The sequence below is a fragment of the Dreissena polymorpha genome, chromosome 4, assembly GCF_020536995.1.
Source record: "Dreissena polymorpha isolate Duluth1 chromosome 4, UMN_Dpol_1.0, whole genome shotgun sequence".
In the NCBI taxonomy this organism is placed as follows: Eukaryota; Metazoa; Mollusca; class Bivalvia; order Myida; family Dreissenidae; genus Dreissena; species Dreissena polymorpha.
The window spans coordinates 119988512-120010118 of NC_068358.1; the positions used below are offsets into that span (position 1 = coordinate 119988512).

The window sequence follows — 21607 nt, forward strand, 5'->3', positions numbered from 1 at the left end:
TAGTAAAATATTGATATGCAATATCACATTAAGAATGCAACTAAACATAATATATTGGAATTGTATTAGGTTAATAATCAAACTGCTGATCTACCAGCCATAAAATGTGTGAACTGCTGATCTACCAGCCATGAAATTTGTTTATAGAAGAACACAATCATGATGCTTATAAGAAGATTATTGTTATTTTGACATATTATTTTGATTATTATTCTAGGATTGGGAAAATATTCGGCTAATTGAGCGAACATACTTGTATTTTAAATTGGGAATGGGTCAGACATTCTGATCCGCAGGATTTGTATATAAAGGTCTGCCAAATGTTGCCTTACTTACACTTGTGAGATTGGCGGTCAACATAGATAATTGGTTTTACAACACATTTGATATAGTTTGATGTTTTCCATGTAATGATGTAAAAAAAAGTATTGTTACCGCTGATAATCCAAATAATATATTCGTACGTCATTTCATTTAAGATAGCATCGCTAGCTGCAATCCTAGCTAATTCAGTCGCAACTTGTTCTATCACCTCACCAGCTGGCTGTTCCATAATTTTTAAGTTGGCGTCCGTTATTGTTTTGAGGTTTAATGTGGATAGCATATTGTTTACACGGGATGGTCCACGCAGGCTGTTCACCATTGCTAAATGCAGAAAGTAATATAACTATAGCAAAGATACAAATAAGCACAAGATCTAAAAGAACAATATACATTTACTTCTGATTACTGATTCTCGATGTTTACAGTAAAGACAGAGAGCATATACATAGACCATAATATTATCATAATAATGCCCGTTATTTACATCTATGAACTAAATGTCGATATAAAATTTTACCGTATGTGTATTTCATATAAACGCTCTGATCATATATCTGTGGCCTTATCTGTTCCAAGTTTTGTGTTGACAACAACGCATGGTATTCCACTTTTCCAGGTCCATTTCTCCCATTGTCTTTGACTGTGTGGGTTTTACCTAGTCCATATAAACGGACTCCCAGAGCCTTCGATAATTTTTGCTATGGCGGCTCTGGTAGTCCATATGTACCCATTCATAAACATGGATGCAGTTCAGTGCACGGAATCTGTGCGCTTCACTAAACAGACGTCGTTCGAGACAAATTGAGGAAAATAATGAATAAACTTCATAAACATGTTAAATTTACCTGAATGGCAACCTACGGATGTTATCCTTTGCATGCGCCATATAAAAACACGACGATGTTTCAACACAATTGTCTCGCTGACATTTTTATGTTTAAATTTGAAACAGTGTGTTCTGTATCGAATACCACATCGTTATCGACTTTAATAGGCTCCATCACATAACCCGACGTGCAAAATATTGGTGTACTGTACCTAACCAATATTGGGTCAATTTTCCAACATGGCGGATACAGCGTACGAAAGAAAAACTAAGTCAATAAAAAGAAATTATTTCTTGTTTAATGGTACCATTTGGATGAGTTTGTGGTTTAGACAAGTAAATTGTAATACGTTCTTGCAGTTTCAGTGTTCCTTAACTCTTGCATTGTTGATAACATCTTGCACCCATGGACAAAAGAAATCGCATTGCAACTCTCAGCAACCCATTGGGTTATAAAGCTGATAGTTGAATTATTGCAAGTAGGTTTTACCATACGCTTCAGTGTTTACCAACTGGCAGTCAATGTTACTACACTCTACGTACAGATACCCTCACAGTCCTTTCTGTAATTCGCCTTTTATGGATTTTAATGTCAGTGGAACAGGTCCAAGTCCACATGCAGAACAATACATTAAACTATTCATCATCACCACGTCCCATTCCACTAATCGTCGACCTATTTTCCACGATTCCGTCGATGAAGACGGTGGTGTGCTATCAATATTTTGTTTATACCCAGAATATGAATGATCATAAAGACTTTTTCTTTTTTGCTACTTCTTTTTTACTCGTTAACCGTCTTTTTGGTTACGATTCACGATTGTTGTTTTTATGTTGTCGCGAAAATATATTACTTCCGGTTCATTTTTTACACAATTTTTAAAGAAAAATCTACTTTGACGTCGTAATATATTGAACTATGCATATAAGCGCTAAATCTATTATTGAATTATATAAAACATGTTTTTATTTAAGATTTACACTTTGTAAATAATACACCGAACAAAACGAACATCTCACGACTTCAGTTACGATATTTACCGACATTAGCCGATGTCAACCGATCTTACAAAAGAACTTGGGAAATGATTACAGTTGTACTACCTTAAGGATCATCAGCGGCAGCGGCAGCAACAGCAACAGACTAGCTTTATTCGAAATTAATCTTCAGCATAACAATTATTGTGAAATTGGGGGTTATGATGTGTTGATTTTAATAGAGAGATAGCACATCTTTTGTGTTACTTAAATTTTACCAATGTTTTATCGGGTGTTAATTGATTCTTCAAACTACAATTACTTTAAGCAACTAATAACGTAAAACACTTAAAATCTTATGAACTGCAAAAAGTCTAACCTCTGTGTAAATATTTCACTGCCCCACGCCTAACTACATAATTGCATTCCGCTTACACACACCAATTAATTATCTAAGACTTATACATAATTGTTATTTTATATGATTTAAACGTCCTCTTTTTACATTTTGACAGTATACGATGTGCACAAAGGTCAACTTATTATATAAAAAAAACAATGATTGCATACAAAAATAAAGTTAACACTAGAAATCCCTCCTGATATGGTCACGTTTTAATTTTAATTGTTGTATCTACCGGTAAACCCAAATGCGAAGCAAAAGTGCAAGGGTATTGTTACTTTTAAAGTACAAAGACCGAGGTCAGCCAATTAAGAATTAAACAAAGAAATCCGGTTTTGTCTGACGTCAAACACACCTTTGCCTATTTGTTTACAATAGTGCGACAAAATGATTTATTACATATGAACACATATATAAATATCATAGGCGGTCAATGGGTAAAGTAAATATGTCACCCCGCGGTGGACAGTATTTATCGAAGATTGAAATGGGTACTATACTCCGCAACAAACGTGCTTCTTCATAATAACAAACCAAGCGACGTACTGCTTTTCTGGGAAAATCATGCGCCCATCAAATTCGATTCGTTATATACATTTTGATAAGCGCCAACCGATTATTAGCTCGCATGATATGTTCGGACTGCCTCGGTTTATTTTGTAAGCCCCGCACGTGATGTATTATAAAATTACTGCCATATCGAGATATTACGTTCAAACGTCATAGCCTATTAAAATTATGAGGATATGTGTATATGAAAATATACATATGTTTTAATCAATGTAGCTATTAATGTGTGCTTACTCTTGAACTTAACCCAAATGAGTAGCAACTTATCAAGTGTTTAGTGGCAGAAAATTGCATTAAGATAACAAAATGAGGTTTGCGAAAAGATTAGTTTCTTTTTCGTATTCTTGGGGTTCGCTCAGATTACTCATACCTCTCATATTAAATTTTAAATCTAACAAATTAAGCGATCATAAGTATATAAATTAATACACCATATTCGAGCATGTACTAAAGAAGAACTTATTTAGTTCTATTGTATGTGAAAGTAGCACATTAAATCAGGAATAATGTTCTTCAGAATACGAATTGCTGAATTGTTATGTTCCGCGGGTTGGCCTGTTTGTTTGTTTATTTCATTGTTTGCTTATGTTTATGTATAATAATCTTCATATTCAGAGATCTTATTTGCTACTTGTTAAAATTATAAGCTTCATTATCCATACGGTATTTGTTAGATGATCAACTGCCCACATTTATTTTAAACAATTTGCAAACAACTGTATTTTATCACGTTATATTGTATGTACACAACTTATTACTGTATGATCGCTTTCTCTTTCCATGATATATGTATTATTTTATTATGGTTAAGTTTGGCGATGTAATAAGTACCAAACGTAATAAATTTATGTTATAGCGATGTTGTGTGCACATTCTTAAACACGTCACTTCTGGTGCAACCTCAAAAATATCACCAAGCATAAAGGTGAAATCCTACTTGACGCACCAATATGTCTCAACTGAAAGCCCTCACGCCTTATATAGTTTATCCAGTTATTATTCTTGCAAACTCAGGTAAATCAGTTACAGTATTGAACAAGAAAAACTAGCTTCGCACAGTACATGTTAATAACATTAAATATTACATTCATATTTGTAAAGTATTTGACTGGCAAAAATGGGATCTGCGTAAGAACCAGGCTCCCCGATAATTCTTATAATCAATTGAAGACGAGAAGATAGACGAATGCGCTTCCTCTAGCATAATTATTAATACAATTTTCTTCTTCATCAGCAATAGCAATAGAAGTGACAGCAACATTGTCAGCATCATCAAAGTATCACTTTCATCACCATTGCAACACTTTCACCGTAATCGTCATATTCAATCATCATGTTGTATCACTTTTAGAAGATATGCCTTCATAACTAAACCTGTATTACGAGTCCACATGGATTCAGCCATACAGTCATTACAAATCAACAATTTCTTTAATATGGTTTCAAGAAAATAACCTACATTTTATTATCCTCGAAATTACCGGAGAATTTATATAGTCGAACATTATCTTTCTCACGATAAGTTAAACAACAGAAGACATTAAAAACCTTAAAACCGGAGACCTCGAGATTTAATAAATGTTGTCTGCTATATTAAAAAAATATGTTGTAAATAATACAATTGTATAAATGGTGATAAAATGCATCCATCGGTAATTTGTTAACCTTGATGAGCTAATAATGGTTTGTATCGTATGTGATTTTGAAAAAAAAAGGATCCTCTTGGTAAGTACACACTGGCAAGTGGTATTCTGACACATTCTGGAGTAATTCTATTTTCAATCCAACTCAGCTTGATTCGAGAATGTTGTCATGAGGAAAGGTCTGCACGAATATCCGCAGTCCCCGAGCAGTGGATCTAACTGGTAATCTGCATTAGTTGTAGATGTGCACATCCATGTACACATATAGGCAATCATTTTAGAGACAGCTCTTCTATTGTGGCATTTTTTTAAATTTCAATTTCGAAGTTATAAGGGATTTTTTTACTGTTTCATCAAGATATTTAAAAGTTAATGCATCATTCATACCAAATCATTTAATCTAGTAGAAAAGGCTGTGAACGGATTTTTAATTGCTAACCTGAGTAATATTCAATGGAGCAGAATTTGCAATTTAGATAACTATCTATAAGTAATACGTCGCTATTGGATTAAACGATGGTATAACGTTGCAGTGAGTGATTTCAATACATAGCTGCAAGAGTATTTTCATTTGTAATAACGTTGTTATAATTGTATATTAAAATTAATAACAATACACTTACCCTGATGAGTGGCGTCAAGATGATGACAATGTTACATTGTACCTTTTTCCGAAAAATCTGACCAATTTGTTTCAAACAATTTGCCAAACTTTTCAAATAAACTAAATAATTTGTTTATATGATAAATTTTTACAAGTAGTAAACATGCACTTTAAAACAATTGGCGTACTGTATAACTTATAATCATGTCAATTATGTTTATTTTTTCCACAATTCATGGTATATCGCGGTATTTTCCCAATCAAAAAGGCACAGGCTGTAAAATATAGACAAGCCATGATCAAAATTGTATTGGCAACATAGTAGAATTAATTATAAGGTTGTTTTTACCGGTACCAGCTGAAGAGCATTATATTTTCAAAGTTTCGTATTATAAAGATACAAATAAATACAATTTTAAAAATGAAGCAAGATTGAAACTGGACGCAAATTAAGTTTCACAAAAAAACCTGCCGTTTACAACTTATATGATGAGTTATTGTAATTAATTATAATTCTTGCTAGCGGTCATTTTCATACAATATCGCTGTAAGGATCCACATTAAGTCACCAGCTGAAGGAAATTATATTTTCCAAGTTTCGTATTATAAAGATACAAGTAAATACAAGCTTAAAAATGAAGCAAGATTGAATTGGACGCAAAATTAAGTTTCACCAAAAAACTGCCGTTTGCAACTTATAGGATGAGTTATTGTAATTAATTATAATTCTTGCTAGCGGTCATTTTTATACGCTTTCGCTGTAAGGTACCACATGAAGTCATCCGCTTTCTAGCTCATTTACATATGGTGTGACGTAGAAACAGGGCATACGAGCGTAAAACAAGTAACAATTGTTTACTTTTTACGTAAATTACAATGCAGCGTCCCAACGCACGTGCCAGGATATTACTCAACTTTACAACGCAATAATTTGTGTAGCCGGTAAGACAATAAGCATGAGGAAAAACAGGTAATAAGAAGACAAACCTGATGTAAACTTGGAATAAATGGATGATTCTTCAAAACGTAAAAAGAGAGAAAAAAAATGGATACACAAAACCAGAACTTATATTTCATTATTATTTGCAACTTAAAACATCCCTACGATAAAATATATTGTGAGCACAATTGTTTAAAGGTAATAAATGTAAATATTTTGAACTATAATCATGGCCATTGAGCACACTTGTCATTTTCGTTACGATAATAACATTCCTATAACATTAAAAAAATTATTTTAAAAAACTCGATATCAATGTGCATATGCTGTATTTTAATGTTTTAATCAAGTTCTTACTTCTATTGGAAAACTATGTCCAGTTAAATAGTTTTTGGTTAAAACGCATGCATAGTTACCATCTTGATTAAAATAATAAACAAATATTCTATAAAATGATCATTGTTGGAACAAATCTTAATGTTCACACAATCATTGCTATTTAATCGACACATTTTTCCATGCGGGATTTACTTGAAAAAGATTACTCCGTTCCGGTAATGATATTCTGTTGTGCAAGTAGGGTTTAATCAATTTATGCTGAATATATCGAATGCAAGTTTGCGAAGTTTAGAACACCGGAAACGTGAGCCTTGTCGAACGCTGCATATGTTCGTGCTAAGCGATACAATCTATTAATTGTTCGACACTACCATCGTATTCTATTTTAACATAATTTGACTACTAGTAGTTGTTTGCAGATTTATTAATAAAACATTTTTTATTGATAAGAAAACTTTAAATCTAAAAATGAGGAATTTCAAAACATTATTTAACTGCGCATATTTGCTTATTTCAGCATTGCGGGAATAAAGCTTTGTCTATCCCATGATTCTGTTATGTGAAAACACATGTGATTTGCATTTGAGCATTAACACCGTCGAAGACCTGATAATATGACATGGTATAAGTTTTCCTATAATTTATATTTCATACAGGAATAGACAAGCAGAAAAAGACAAGTGCTAAAAAAACAGTCCGTTGGCCGGTGTCTATTGACACTGGCATCATGATACTGTGCGAGCAATTAGCATCAGTACCTAAAAAGCATGCCTTGACTGGATGGAAACTGTTGCAGTCCCTACCACAAAAGCAACTCAAGTGACGGGGTTTTATTGTGTATCGCTTAGTAACACAAATCTGAAATTATACCAGTGAAATTATAAAAAGATCGTTTATCGTAATATATGCAACAGTTATATAGTGTATATGTTTGGATGCATGCATGTGAAACTTCGGATTCTATTTCAACAGTTTCTGATTCAACCTTCGATGATTCAAATCTAATGTTAAAATAAAATCCTTTTCTTTTTCTATGGAATCAATTACGCGCAACGAAAGACCCAATACTCATTTAAACACACTAGAGTCCCATTCAAGAAAGCTGTCTATGAGTAGATTGAACCCGGTACCTCACCACATTATGCAAACACCACCGCGACAGGCATAGTATAATTTGATATATATTCTGATGATTTAAATCATGCCTTGTACATATCTGATTCATATTAATTGTTTTCGGTACGGTCTTGATTTTTATTTCAATGAGTTGCATGATTACTTTCTTTTTGAATCCCTTTTCCTAAAAAAACATAAAAAATGTTGATAACCTCTTAAACTTCTTAACCGGATGCCTTGATGTTTTTCAATATTTTGATCGAACATTGTGTACGGTGTTTTTCTCCTGGATGCCGGTCTTTTGTTTGTATTGTGCTCTCTGTTATGACTACTTTTCAAACAGTTCGATTACAAAATCAATAAACGTCCTTTGAAAAAATTTGACACATATCTTGTTCTCCCTTTTAACTTCAGCCTTGTCCACAGTCTACCAAAAACTACGCGAAGTAGCGTGATTAAACTTAAGAGATCCTTAACAAAGTGTTTGTGTGTGCCAATACTGATCACATATCAGTACGAAAGGCAGCCTTGATGTGTTGCGGGCCGACTCAGACTCTGTAAGATCGAGTTAAAGGGCATAATGATCAAACTTACCTGAAAAAACATTGATTTTATTTTAAGAAGAGCATTTCCTAGTAGAACACGTGGAGATCTTGTCACAGGTTTGATACGGAATAACAAACAATAAACTAAAGGAGATTGGTGCAGAATAATTTGTTATATTAAGGAAATTTCTAATTCAATTATGTAACTGCTGTCAGGTGGATTCCTCCAACGATAGACAGAGCGTGTAAGCGCAGTAAAAATGAGTGCACTGGCAACAAATATAGAGAAAACCTGTTGTGATCGAGCGATATTTTAAAAATCAAAATAAGGTGATAGAGGAAATCGGTTTGTCTGACAAGCCGCAGTTAATATATAATGTGATGATACCGGCATTCTACCAGAGCACCGCGCCATAACATTATTGCTCTGATAAATGGAAAATCCCAGTCTGTATCATCACCACGGCTCCCCCGCACGCCAACACCACCTTTAATAGGATGCGCAAACACCGAGGTAATCACATTAACCCATATTTCATAAACAAAGGGAAACGAAATAACGTATTCCGGAACAAATGCAATTTGCCGGGGACCATGATTATTTTGCTAGAATCGGGACGGTCGAATGCAGCTGCAATTGTTACATTCAGTAACACTTTCTCCCAAACGTCTGGTAAATCGCTAACGAAACGCAGTCGATATTACTCAAATACGACGGACACTCAAGCGACACATTATAGCAGATAATTGATTGGTCAGTAGAATACAACGTAATTCTATTTATTTTACCAGCGCACACTTCACACCTTTTACAACAACTTCCAATGGGTATGATTATAGAGAATGTGCCTCTTTCATGAAAACAAACATGGAATGTCTGAGTTGAAATATGAAATGACGGAAATTGCTTTTAAAACGTACATCCGTGTCATGTGCCTTCCAATATTACGTCTACCTTTAAAACGCCGGAATATTTGCCGTAGATGAAAACACGATGGAACGGGAAGCATTCACATACACGAAAATAAGATTAAAGCAATTAAATAGGGAAAGGATGATGTCAAAGCATATCAAAAAAAGAAAATTGAAACGATCGGGAACTCTCCCAGGAAAGCCTGCAGTTGTGCGTGTACGTGTGCCACAATTGAAAAACTACATAAAACATAGCAACGCCTGTTTAAACCTAAACCCAACACAAATTCATCGTGCATGGAATCATTGTTGCAGCATGATAAGAGAGAAGTAACATGCATAACACAAGAAAGGGAAAGAAGATCCATGCAACTCAAAGCCATCAACCAACAGACTTACTGCAAAGGGAAACGTATCTGGTGATAAGAGCATTCACGTGATGAGAAAGTGTACTTTGTCTGTTGGAAGTTTATCGCCTAAAAAATTAAAACAGACACACGTGAAAATAGTAACATGGGCATATTGTAATAATGTTCCCGCTGCGTTCATTTCAGTGTTCGACACTTACGGGAGTCCGGTAGTCCGAGACTCGTGGAAATGAGACTCGGACTCCTTGTGTTTGGGTCAAGGTAACCAGTCGGAATCCTTCAAAATCATCTTTGAATTATATACAATATCCCTTCGTTTACTTATTCGTTTCGCAAAATCAGAATGTATATGCAAAAAGCAAAAATTTACTCAGAATAGTTATTGTCGATCACTGTCCATAAAAACTTGTAGTTGCATTTGTTTATTTTCACATTTAAATTGTAATAATTTAAAATTCATCCTCTACATATCGCAGAAGGAAGTTTTTAATACCAAGTCATGACTTCACATTTCAACCACTGCTTGAGAGATGTAAGAGTTCTTCTTAACAAGGAAGATTTTAGAAAGCTGGTCTATTGATAGTGAACAGTGTTCAATCAAACCTAAGTGATGTCGGAAGCATATAAAAAAACAAGAACAATACCATTATTTGGACTATGCACTTGAATAAGTACTTTTCTTCTTTGTTACGAAAACCCCAGTCTGTTCAACAAGTTGGTTGTCAGATGATGTATTGTGTATACTTATTATTGTATTGTTATGATAAACATACTTTGTCAATTTTATAGTGCACATGTATGTATGCAAAAAAAATTGCATTTAAACAGATTTAATCAAACGACTTGGGACGCAAAGGACCCCAGTACATTAATAAAATCTTTGAATAAAAACCCTGAACACTGTGCTTTGTCGTAGCTTACACACATGTACCTAGCAAGGGTCCATATTAGATCACATGAGCACAACTTGCTTATAGTGAGCGTTTGTGATTACATTTTGCTTATTGTTAATCATCGTTTCTGCATTGCCTGTTGTCAAAATGTACATTGATAACAGTCTAGAGAATATATGTATTTCCAATATTCACGAAACAGTGTAAGAATTCGGTCTAAATTATAATTGGGAAAATTACAAAACTGCGTTCAAAAACTAGGCTGCTATGTCAAATTAAATAAAAAGTTTCTGAACTTTCCAGAAGTAAAATGTTTACCCAATCCTCACGAAACTTGATCAGAATGCACATTCTAATGTTATGGTTCAGGTTTACTAAAAAAAAATAGTGCCAGTGGGTTAAGACATTTTCCTTATGTGGGTGTTAAGAAACTTTGTTAACAATCTAGAAGTCAAATGTTTTGCCAAATCATAATGAAACTATCAAAACATTTGCACTCATGATATTTCAACTGAATTCAAAATTGCCGTCCGTTCGAAATGACGACTCTAGGGGAAAGAAGTTTAGGAAGGGATTATATATAAGTCATTCTTGTTGATCGTTCGGTTCGTCCGAAGTTTTAAAAACGTTTTCTGAAATAACCCGCTGGGTTGAAAATTGGCCCCTCCCTGAGGGTTCTTGCTGTATATGTTTTGAGCAAACACTTTAAAAATGTATTCTCTGAAACCGCAAGGCCAATATTTTTGTTTTTTGGCATCTATCATTTTATTCTGGTCCTCTAAGTTTTTTCATAAATATCGTCCCTTTTGTAAAGACTGGCCACGCCCAATGATGATGAAATGAATGAAGACTTACATATTTGAAAAAAAATCTCACACAACGATAGGGCAGGGAATTAGTTGTTGTTTAACATCGTATTCTGGTCCTGTAACAACTCATCCCTCTTTGGTTAAAATTGACCCCTCTCTATGGTTTACTTGTTTAAATATATATATTTAGTGAAAACTTTGTAAGTCTTCTTTCCTGCATCAGCAGTGCCAAGAGGCGTGTTATTTGAAATGTTACAAAGCCCGGGACTCTCAAGTTATTTATGAAGACTATTTGGTGTATAACTTAAACTAGTTGCCCTTTTGTTTTCTTTTTAGTTCTCTCAACTAATGTGTCTGGGGTCAAAACTAACAACACGGAAGTCTGTTGGACTCTTTCACAAGCATATTTGAATTATTTAAAAAATGTATCTTTTCTCGAGATAAGAATGTCTGCACTTTTGAATATCCGAAACGTATGCCATTCATCATTCTGCTGAAACACATCGAAAAAACAAAACAATCCGAAATTATTTATTTTGGTTTCTAGTCGCATTGCTTGCGAGTAGTGATAATGGGAACTCTCGAGCTCTGAAACAACTCGGTCCTTTCTTTCTCAGATATTGCGCTTAAAAATAGCTTTCGCTAAAGAGTGTCAAATCACTATAAATACGCATCACCATACTCGTTATTGTTTGCACACTGCTTGTTATACGGTCCCAATGCAATGAAGATGGGAACGACTGTGAATCAGTTGTGCGTTAATATCCCCATGTTACTAGCAATCGATAATTACAGGGGCTTTGTTGCAGTTTGGAGGCTTTGTTATATTATGTTAAATATCATGGGGAAAATGTATAAAGCAATGGGCTGTTACGACCAATCCCGAGGATCAACAAGCAATCATATATATACATGCATTATAGAAAATATTATTGTTTAAACTTACAATAATTAACTTAAATATTAATAACATATGTTAAGTATTTTTTCAATCTTAAATAACAAATGACAACAACTATTGAACATCAGTCACTTTGAACTTCGATTTGAAGCCAAACATGAAAAAGGATGTATCAATTTTTGGTAAACATGTGTTATAACCCCCAACACTACGGTATATAGAAAGTGTCATAAATTTTGGACTACATGAAGAATGATCGGACTCCTAAATATAAGAAAAGGGAGCCCAAAGAACTCCTTACTCAGAATATTTAGTGTCGAACACTGCATTTGAGATTTTTTCATAAACAACTGTCATTAGAGGTGGTACATTTTATTCCCCAATTGTTAATATACTGACCCTAAAGTTACATTTACGTTATATAGTTCTTGTTTCTTTATTGCGAGTTTTTTTATTCAAACATCAGAATAGTGGATAACGTTTTTTCTAAGATATTATTTTCTCTGATTTTATGGACTTTCATTAAAATCGTATTTAAAGACAATTTCAAAGAGAACTATAAACAATTTTTTTCTAGTGATACATTATCGAGTTAGTATTTAAAAAACAAACAATGGGCCGTAAAGTAACTTTATTTTTGATTATGCGCGACTTTATTTTTTGATGATTCCATATGGAAAAAATGGCACAAATTAACATTTAAGTGTATTTCCTTAACACTGGACGTTGTTTAGCTACTTCCAGCAAGTGTATAGACTTTATCTACACCTCTGACTACAGCCAACATAGTTCATAATTCATTTGTATATTTACCAATGTTCTTTAAACCGTTCTGTTCCGCACAGTTTATTCGCGAAAGTCAACTAAAGCAACATAAAATTATTAAAAATAAACACAAATTCTCAAAAACAGACATCATTTATTTTATACACAATCCATGGCCTCGCTATAAAACTCATTGCACGATCGTATAGGGTACTTCTGTGTTACCCAGACTACGATTTACACGAATGTTTATAGGTACGTAACTCCATTATTGTTAAGCAAACTGATTCAATCGGTTGTAAACAAAAAATAAATATCAACGAATTCATCACTTTTAGGTTTTGTTTACTGAGTTTTAATTATAATAAATGCGTTTGAAGTTTAAGATGCACGAATTTGAAGGTTTAGAGGAAAGGGATGATATTTTCTTTCTTTACAATGAATTAAAAAAGACACATTAAAACGGGGTAAACAAATAACGTTTAATAACTGTTATCATTCGGAATCCACCTTTGTTGTCGCGCATTGCTTAAACATGTACTGAATACTGCCTGTCCTGTTTACGTAGCCTGGTGATACCGCATATCAGTTTTAAGCCTTTATATTCAAATGGCATATTTTGATTTAATATATAAAAAACGTAAGTTTGTTTTGTTCTTTTATTGTTTGGAAGAAATTAAGTTGTACAATAGAAAACCTTTTCCAGTAAACTTTGAGTAGTGAACTATTGCAAAATGTACTGACTTGGTTTCTTATTGCGGGTAACTACCTTTAATGTTAATGTAGAGCAAGATACGAAGTGTTTGTTATATCACATTGAACCATATGCAAGATATGATTACTTTTAAGCGGTGAATGTGTATTAACCGTTTATGACTAATCGTATAAAGTTGGCAAGTGAATAAAGCGGTTTATTGAGATCGCTCAGGAGAAAGGTATGATTTGATCACTTACTTGTATTATCATTAACTTAATTTTAAATTTGATGTTTACCCGTGTTTAGTATTAGAGTAGGCATACCATTAAACCTACTACAAGTACATGAATACATATTTATATGTTGTTTCACTTCAAAATGTTGTGGTGAACATGGTCGTACTTACATGCTCTACAAAATCGAGTTTGTTAACAAACATAATTACTGCTTCATACATTCATTGCGTTAAACAGAGGATATAAACTAGCCGGTTGATCACCATTTTTTTGCGTAACGCTATTATCATCGATAAATCGCGTGCACGCTCATGTACTATTGAACATCGGCAATGACAAAGTAAACACATGGGATGTAAGGAAATGCACTTGTTCGCTATTTGATACAGAACACTCTTATCAGTTAAGTTAAAAACTAATAGTAATGTTAAATTTAAAAAATAAACATATTCATAATTATTAATTATAAGTAATTGTTTCATGCGCTTATAATAATATTCTACATATTGGACGCGATTCCAGTTGGGTAAAAGCGGTTACATGAGCAAAATGTGTTTTCTATACACTGCGGCTAATGTTTCAATACACAATACTGGAAGCTAAATCAAAATACATGTTTTTGTTGATTAATTGTGTAAAATTGTACATCAACTTGGCGTCGCTAGTTTTACACATGGTAGCTATGAGCATGTGTGCGACGGTGAGATATTTGGAATTTTTATCTGATTTTGATTTTTCGTACCCAATTTTTTTTTCGTACCCATTTTTTTTCGTACCCAAATTTTATTTTGTACCCTATTTTTTTCGTACCCATTTTTTGTTGTACCCAATTTTTTCGTACCAAAATATTTTTTCGTACCCAAATTTTTTTTCGTACCCGAATTTTTTTTCGTACCCATTTTTTGTTGTACCCAATATTTTTTCGTACCCAATTTTTTTAGTACCCAACTTTTTTTCGTACACAAATATTTTATTTGGCATAATTTTTTCGTACCCAAAATTTTCGTACTTAAATTTGTTTGTACCCGAAATTTTCGTACACACATACACAATTGTGGTGATGTAGATAAACTTAAATTGATACTTTTATATCCATCCTCTTCAAAAGCATCGTCCCACCAGTACTGTCAGTACTTTGATTCTTATTTGTCATTGATTATCCTCACGCTCCAAATTGGAGCGGGGGGATTTTGTGGTTATCTCCGCCGTCTGAACGTCCGTCCGTCCTTGCCACTATCTCCTCCTACACTATTAGCACTAGAACCTTGAAACTTAAACACATGGTAGCTATGAGCATATGTGCGACTGTGCACTATTTGGAATTTGACCCCTGGGTCAAAAGTTATGATGGTTGGGATGGGGCCGGGTCAGAGATTTTCACTTATTTGTTTAGGTTAGTTTACATTAACATTCTCATTTCTACACCGATTCACTTCTAATTGATACTGAACATCTCTTATGGCAAAACGGTCAATCTCAACTATGCATGGCTCCATTACCAACCCTGGGGCGCCCCGCCCACATAGACCACGCCCACCCAAAATTTTGTTTTAACATAACTTCTTCATTTATTCACCAATTGAATTCAAATTAATACTTAACATCTCTTATGACAACACGGTCTATCTCGACCATCCATGTCCACATTACCCAATCCGGGGCCCCACCAACATAGGCCTTGCCCACCCAAAATTGCCTTTTAATATGACATCTATGCGGAGTTGGGATACAATTACAAGAATGTTAATTGTGTTTTTTTTTAACTATTCCATTTACATTAATATCTATATAAAACAAATATGTGTGTAAACTAAGCGACAAATAACCTATAAAAATATAATTTTAAAAATAGTTCAAACCAGTAAAAGAGTGTCGGGTTCAAGTTTTAGTTTTGTACCACATTCTTTTTTCACGATGTCGTTTTATAATGTTATGAAAAATATTGCAAATCTTTTATCCGATGAATAATTGGTTTTGACAAAAAGTTCACTGAAAATGATAATCTACCTTATTAAAAACTTTTATTTTGATTGGTAAAAAAATGACTACCTTGATGAGAAGCAGTTTTCTTTTCATTAACTAACATAAAAATACCGTTGGAACTCTTCATCTCTAAGAAACTTACGATAGGATTTAAAATTAAAATGGTACCAAAAGAGTTACCGTCTATCAAAATTTAAAATATTTGATTTTGTATCAAATCTGTTCATAGAACACATTTAGAAATATGTATCCTCATTTTATAGCACGTGTTTCCAGTATGTCAAAGAAAGCATTAATTGTGGTTAACAAAGTTGTGAACAATCACAAGAAAAGGAATGGTGCAACGAAAGATATGAAGCAGATGTGTTGGATGTTCGGGGAACTTGGGTTCGATGTGATTCCGCGTTTGGACCTTAAAGCCCGTGAGATAGAAGAGGAACTACGAAAAGGTACACATTTTGTTAGTAACAATCTGTATACATTTATCAGTAATGAATCAATCACTGCACATTCATTCATTACATTTAAATCCAATAAAAATAATTGGATGACATTCTATAAAATCATATATTGATATTTATCAATACTAATACAAACACTTGCAAAACACACGATCCATGCAAGCTATTTTGCAGCGTCCGCGTCATATATAAAATATTTTTTCCTGACAATTTGTATCTCCTTTGTTAAACAATTTAGGGTCGTAACGGTTTTTGCGTTTAAAAAAACGTATACATGTTTATAATCGCAGCGTTCGTCCGTCTGACCTAAACAGGCCTTTTTCCAATATTTAATATGAAAGGTATTATTCTCAATTCCATATTGTGTGAATATTATCAAAGATGGGTTTGTACCTAAAATAAACACCGCTTTGCTGTCAACGTCTCCGCGGGTCAAGAAACCCTTTTGAGCATTTGTTTATCGCAATCACAACGTTTCGAAATTGATATCAATTATCAATATAAAAAGAAATGTTTATCTGAATGTTTAAGCATGTTCCAAACCCTGCGACTGCTTCGTGTTGGTGATAAGTTCACATGGTCACATGCCTGGGACATCAAACGTGTACGTGTATGACCAGACCGTTTTGGGATCGGACGGAGAGGCTGTCTCTGTAGATGATCTTTTCAAATGCATGAATAACGAAGTGCTGAAAGGAATCCCAAAGTTGTGCTTTATTCAGGTAATTAAAAACTTATTTTTGGTATTCAGACTTTGCACAGGAATGCATTAGTACTTAACTAGTGGTAGCAGTAAATCGAGGAAGACTAATATACAATCGTTTGGATGTATTTGATGTAATCACATATATGTGTATGGAAATATCAGCTGATTATGCGGATCTTTTTAGTGAAAACTATTCAAAATACTATTTTTGATAACACATACAATAAATGACGTTCCATAAATGTCACGAACCAGTGAAATTATTCCGTGATATAATAATGTAGACCTTTCCATAAAAGCAAAGCCCCATTTCATTTTAAGGGGCATTAGTTACAATTGAAGTTACTGTTGTTTATTTCGATGCATATTTTAAGCTTGCATTATATTATTTTGACGTTCGAACGCGCCCTTTTTGAATAGAATATAAATTGTACGTTGGGTTTGAACGTAATTAACTAACTCGCTTTTCTCAAGATCAATACGATGCATCACGAATAATTATGACAGAATTGGTAATTATTTGACCGATTTATTTCGGTTTTGTTGTTTTAGGTCAGTCCAATGTTTACTTTAAAGGTCTTTAGAAAGATTTATAAATTAAAATAAAGTAAAGAATATCGAGGGTTTTACTATAAATTGTATTTATGTTACAATAATTTAGTGTCATGTGAAGTCAAATGTGACACGGTCAATACAGAAAGCAGTCGGCAGTTTACATATGCTACATTTTCAATTACTTTAAAAGTAGAAATTCCAAATATAAGTAGCTAAAAACGTCTGCTAATTTCGTATAAATATATATATATATATATATATAATATCTCTAGAATTAATTTTAACGATAATGAAATAAAATAATTAACACTTAACAGACAATTAACTCTGTTAAAACACAAGATTCGCATGAAAATAACATTATTCGTAATGTGTATTCCAAGTTTGATTACCATATATTGGCAACTTTTCATGTGCAATTATTATTTATGTTTAATGTCATATAATAAACAGTCACCCGACCTTTGACGTTTGGCGAAATTAACGAATGTTATGGCGATATATCCATGATTCGAAATTTATTTTTAACTGATCACATTTTCGTTATAGCAATTTATTTGTGTTAAACGTTAGCTCTACATTTCGTTTGGTTTTCTTAAGGCATGCCGATCAAAAGCACAAATATCACCGAGCGCAGATGAAGTCGATGAGGGTATTCCTGTAATGGTATCTAAGCCGACAATGACGGGCGGACATATTACACATCAGTTAGATCAGGCGGATTGTAAAACAACGCAGGTAACTGTTTCCATTATAGAATATCCTTTCAAGTTTACCAGTGTAGACATCTGTTATGTATAAATACATAAACTTAGGTATGTATGTAAATACAGTATTTAGTCAAAGAAACCTGTATAAATATTATTATGATTAATTGTATATAATTCATTACTCAAACATTACTTCCCGCTCTTTTGTAGATTCATTTGTGTTGTTTTGATGCTATCGTTATAGCAATAATTGTAAACTAGATTCGAAATGCTGTAATAACAAAAAATTGTCATAGACCTTTACATGTATTGATACTTTTTAACAACTTAAACAAATGCAATACTGATCACATGCCATGCCTTTATATGTTATTTTGTTTTGATCATGTCATGGACTCTATGTCTATTTATATATTGGATGAACCATAAACCATAATACGGTTCACATTGGCATATATTGAACTAGTTTTCACTAATTATTACTAACTTCTCGGCATACCTGTTTGATCAAGATGCACAGCTTTTATAATAATTGGTCTTTCTTTCAAATTACCTAAAATTAGTTCACATTTTCTGACGGCACTCATGTGCGCTTGCGCAACACTTTCGCTAAAAAAATGAATGTAAATACTTGATTTCGTTGACAATTCCTTACCACGATAAACGAATAATATTAAAGCAAAAAGTCGCAGACTTACTTGTATTATACGTCTCAATACTTTAATGTTAAAAAGGTCTGCGAAAAGTATATATTTGTTTATAGGACGATTCTTCACTGTCGCGAAATTCTGAGCTGCAAGTCTGGTACGACGATTCTGTTATTGAAATATTAAATACGAAGTCTTACACTGAAGAGGATCGAGACAACTTCAAAGACGTTACAGCAGCCGTTGGCGATGAAACTACCCATTCCGAATCCAACATTCGGATGATAGGTTGGTTGAGTATCGAACATAAATACTATAGCCAAGTGATTATATCGTTTACAATTGTATATCATATTAAATGCTGGGTTTAGGTATTTGCTTAATTGTACTGAACTTGTTGCATTACTATATAAAACACGAGATGTGTTTGTCAGAAGCACAATATCCCCTAATGCGCAGCTTTGAAGTCATATATTTAAGCTTTGACCTTGAAGGATGACCTTGACCTTGACCTTTCACCACTCAAAATGTGCTGCTCCATGAGATACACATGCATGCCAAATATCAAGTTGCTCTTTTCACTATTTCACAAGTTATTACCAAGTTTAAAGTTTGTGAGAAATAGAATGACAGACAGACACATACAATGACAGACAGACAGACAGACAGGCCAAAACAATATACCCCCGATCATTCGATCCGTGGGCATAAGAAATCTGATAAAAATGCTATCAATATTTAACCTTTATAAGTGAACATCTTGAAATTAGTATTGTAAAAATTACATAACGCTTTTTGTGATAAATCATATTTTGACCAATTTAACGGCGATTTCAAGCACGCCGACATGAACTGAATTAGTTACGAACAGAAATGTAATTTTTCAAAATTCCAAACAAAACGTTTGAAGGTTTATTTATATATTTTGAACTGTCCGTCTTATCAAATCATTGTTTTAAGCTGACAACAACAATCCTTTTAATCTGACTGATTCTGATGACGAAGACACTGACGATGAAGTAGATGTAGGCGGAAGTACTGGTGATGCAGCAGGTGGAGGCGATTCTAACGCTATGCCCGAGCTTCCTGTCGATGTTGCCCCAGTAAACTGCCCAAGAGATTGCCTTGTCATGTACTCGGTTCAACCGCGTACGTATTTTTGTTTAGAAGCTAATTAACACTAAAATAAATCATAAGTGATTTTATTTACATAACACATCAATTAATATGTAACAAAATAACTTTATATAATCAAACTAAACTATGTTTCCTTTAGATAAGTACGCTCTACGTCATGCATCCAGTGGCTCGTGGATGCTTCACTACATGTTCCACAACCGTAAGGAACTTAAGAAGCCGAGTGGGAACGTTCTCGGTTATTTGACTTCTGTTGCGAGGTCGATGGCAAACCATACATGCTACTTTACCATCAAGGCCGATACCAAAGAGGTGAAGCTATGTGGAACAATATACCACCGACTGACAACAGATGTAATTATCAAAGTTCCAAGCCAACCGACGAGACAAATGCTTGCTTTCAAGGCAAAGTTAAAGAGATACATGGATGCAATCAATCGCAAGATGAATTTGGCACGCTTTTGACATTGTTAACATTGTGGGACTTAGTAAAGTTATAATTAAGAATTACATAGTGCATTGGTTTAAATAAATGCGATTTTTACGTATAAGTAGACGATATTTATTTTTGATAATATTGGTTTAAACAAAGATACATATGTAATGTTATTTATCTAGATCAGATAGGGAAAACCGTAAAATTGTGTAAATATTATTATTTAATCAAACATATTCAATTAAAACACATAAAATATACTTATATTTCAACAATAACTTAGATATATATAAAAATGTATATACTATTAACGTCAGTATTTTATAGAGGATATTTGTTCATGTCAGTGTAAGATCGTTTGTTATTTCACGAGTGATCATAGAAAATATATTTTCACGAGTGGCGCAGCCACGAGTGAAAATATTATTTTTCTTTGATCACGAGTGAAATAACAAACGATCTTACACTGACATGAACAAATTTTCTGTTTCTTTTATGCCCCTTTTTCAAGAAAATAATTAACAGCGGTTTCCCTTTTGCTAAAAAGTTACCCTTTCTCTGAGTTTTTCCCGTGGCGTGCCTCAAAACATTGATATGACGTCATTTTGTTGACGAAATGACGTCATTTTGTTGACAAAATTAGGTCATTGTTCCAGGGAAATTCTTCAGTTAAACTCTTTTACAATGTAAATAAACGGTACAAAAAAGCATAAAACTAAAAGAAAACGTGTTGGATTCGGTGGAATATCGATTTTATTTCACTCGTGATCATAGAAAAAATATAAACAAGGATATAAACAAGGGAAGTACATCTTGATATGATAATCTTAAAATAGAAAAAGGAATTCCGAAAATGTGTTATTTTCATCGGTGAAAATAACAATTTGTTTATTTTCACTGCTGTTGTTTCACTGCAGAAATGTCATATTTTATCATTAGGTATAAAAGAAATTGTGTTATTGAGTTGCCTTAGATTACTATAAGCATACGGTTTTTACACGCACGAAAGAGGTTATGATTTTATCCCGTTGCTGTTTGTGTTTGTTTATCTGTAAATTTGTAATTCTAAGATAATATTAAAAAGCCTTTATTCGTTTTACTTT

The 21607-nt window shown here is 33.4% G+C and overlaps 1 protein-coding gene and 1 long non-coding RNA gene across 2 annotated transcripts in view; both read left to right on the forward strand.

Annotated features, from left to right (window-relative positions):
- LOC127876160 (uncharacterized) overlaps positions 1–21600 on the forward strand; it is a 103522-nt gene extending 81922 nt beyond the window's left edge. Inside the window, exons 4-7 of the mRNA XM_052421150.1 lie at positions 18175–18312; positions 19048–19219; positions 19892–20080; positions 20208–21600. Of these exons, the coding sequence (XP_052277110.1) occupies positions 18175–18312; positions 19048–19219; positions 19892–20080; positions 20208–20533 (825 nt within the window). The 3' untranslated portion in view covers positions 20534–21600. The remainder of the gene's footprint in view (positions 1–18174; positions 18313–19047; positions 19220–19891; positions 20081–20207) is intronic.
- LOC127876168 (uncharacterized) lies at positions 13603–16896 on the forward strand. The gene is made up of 3 exons (XR_008047697.1): positions 13603–13871; positions 16116–16301; positions 16845–16896. It is a non-coding gene; the product is annotated as an uncharacterized LOC127876168 (long non-coding RNA).
- Positions 21601–21607: the final 7 nt, after the last annotated feature.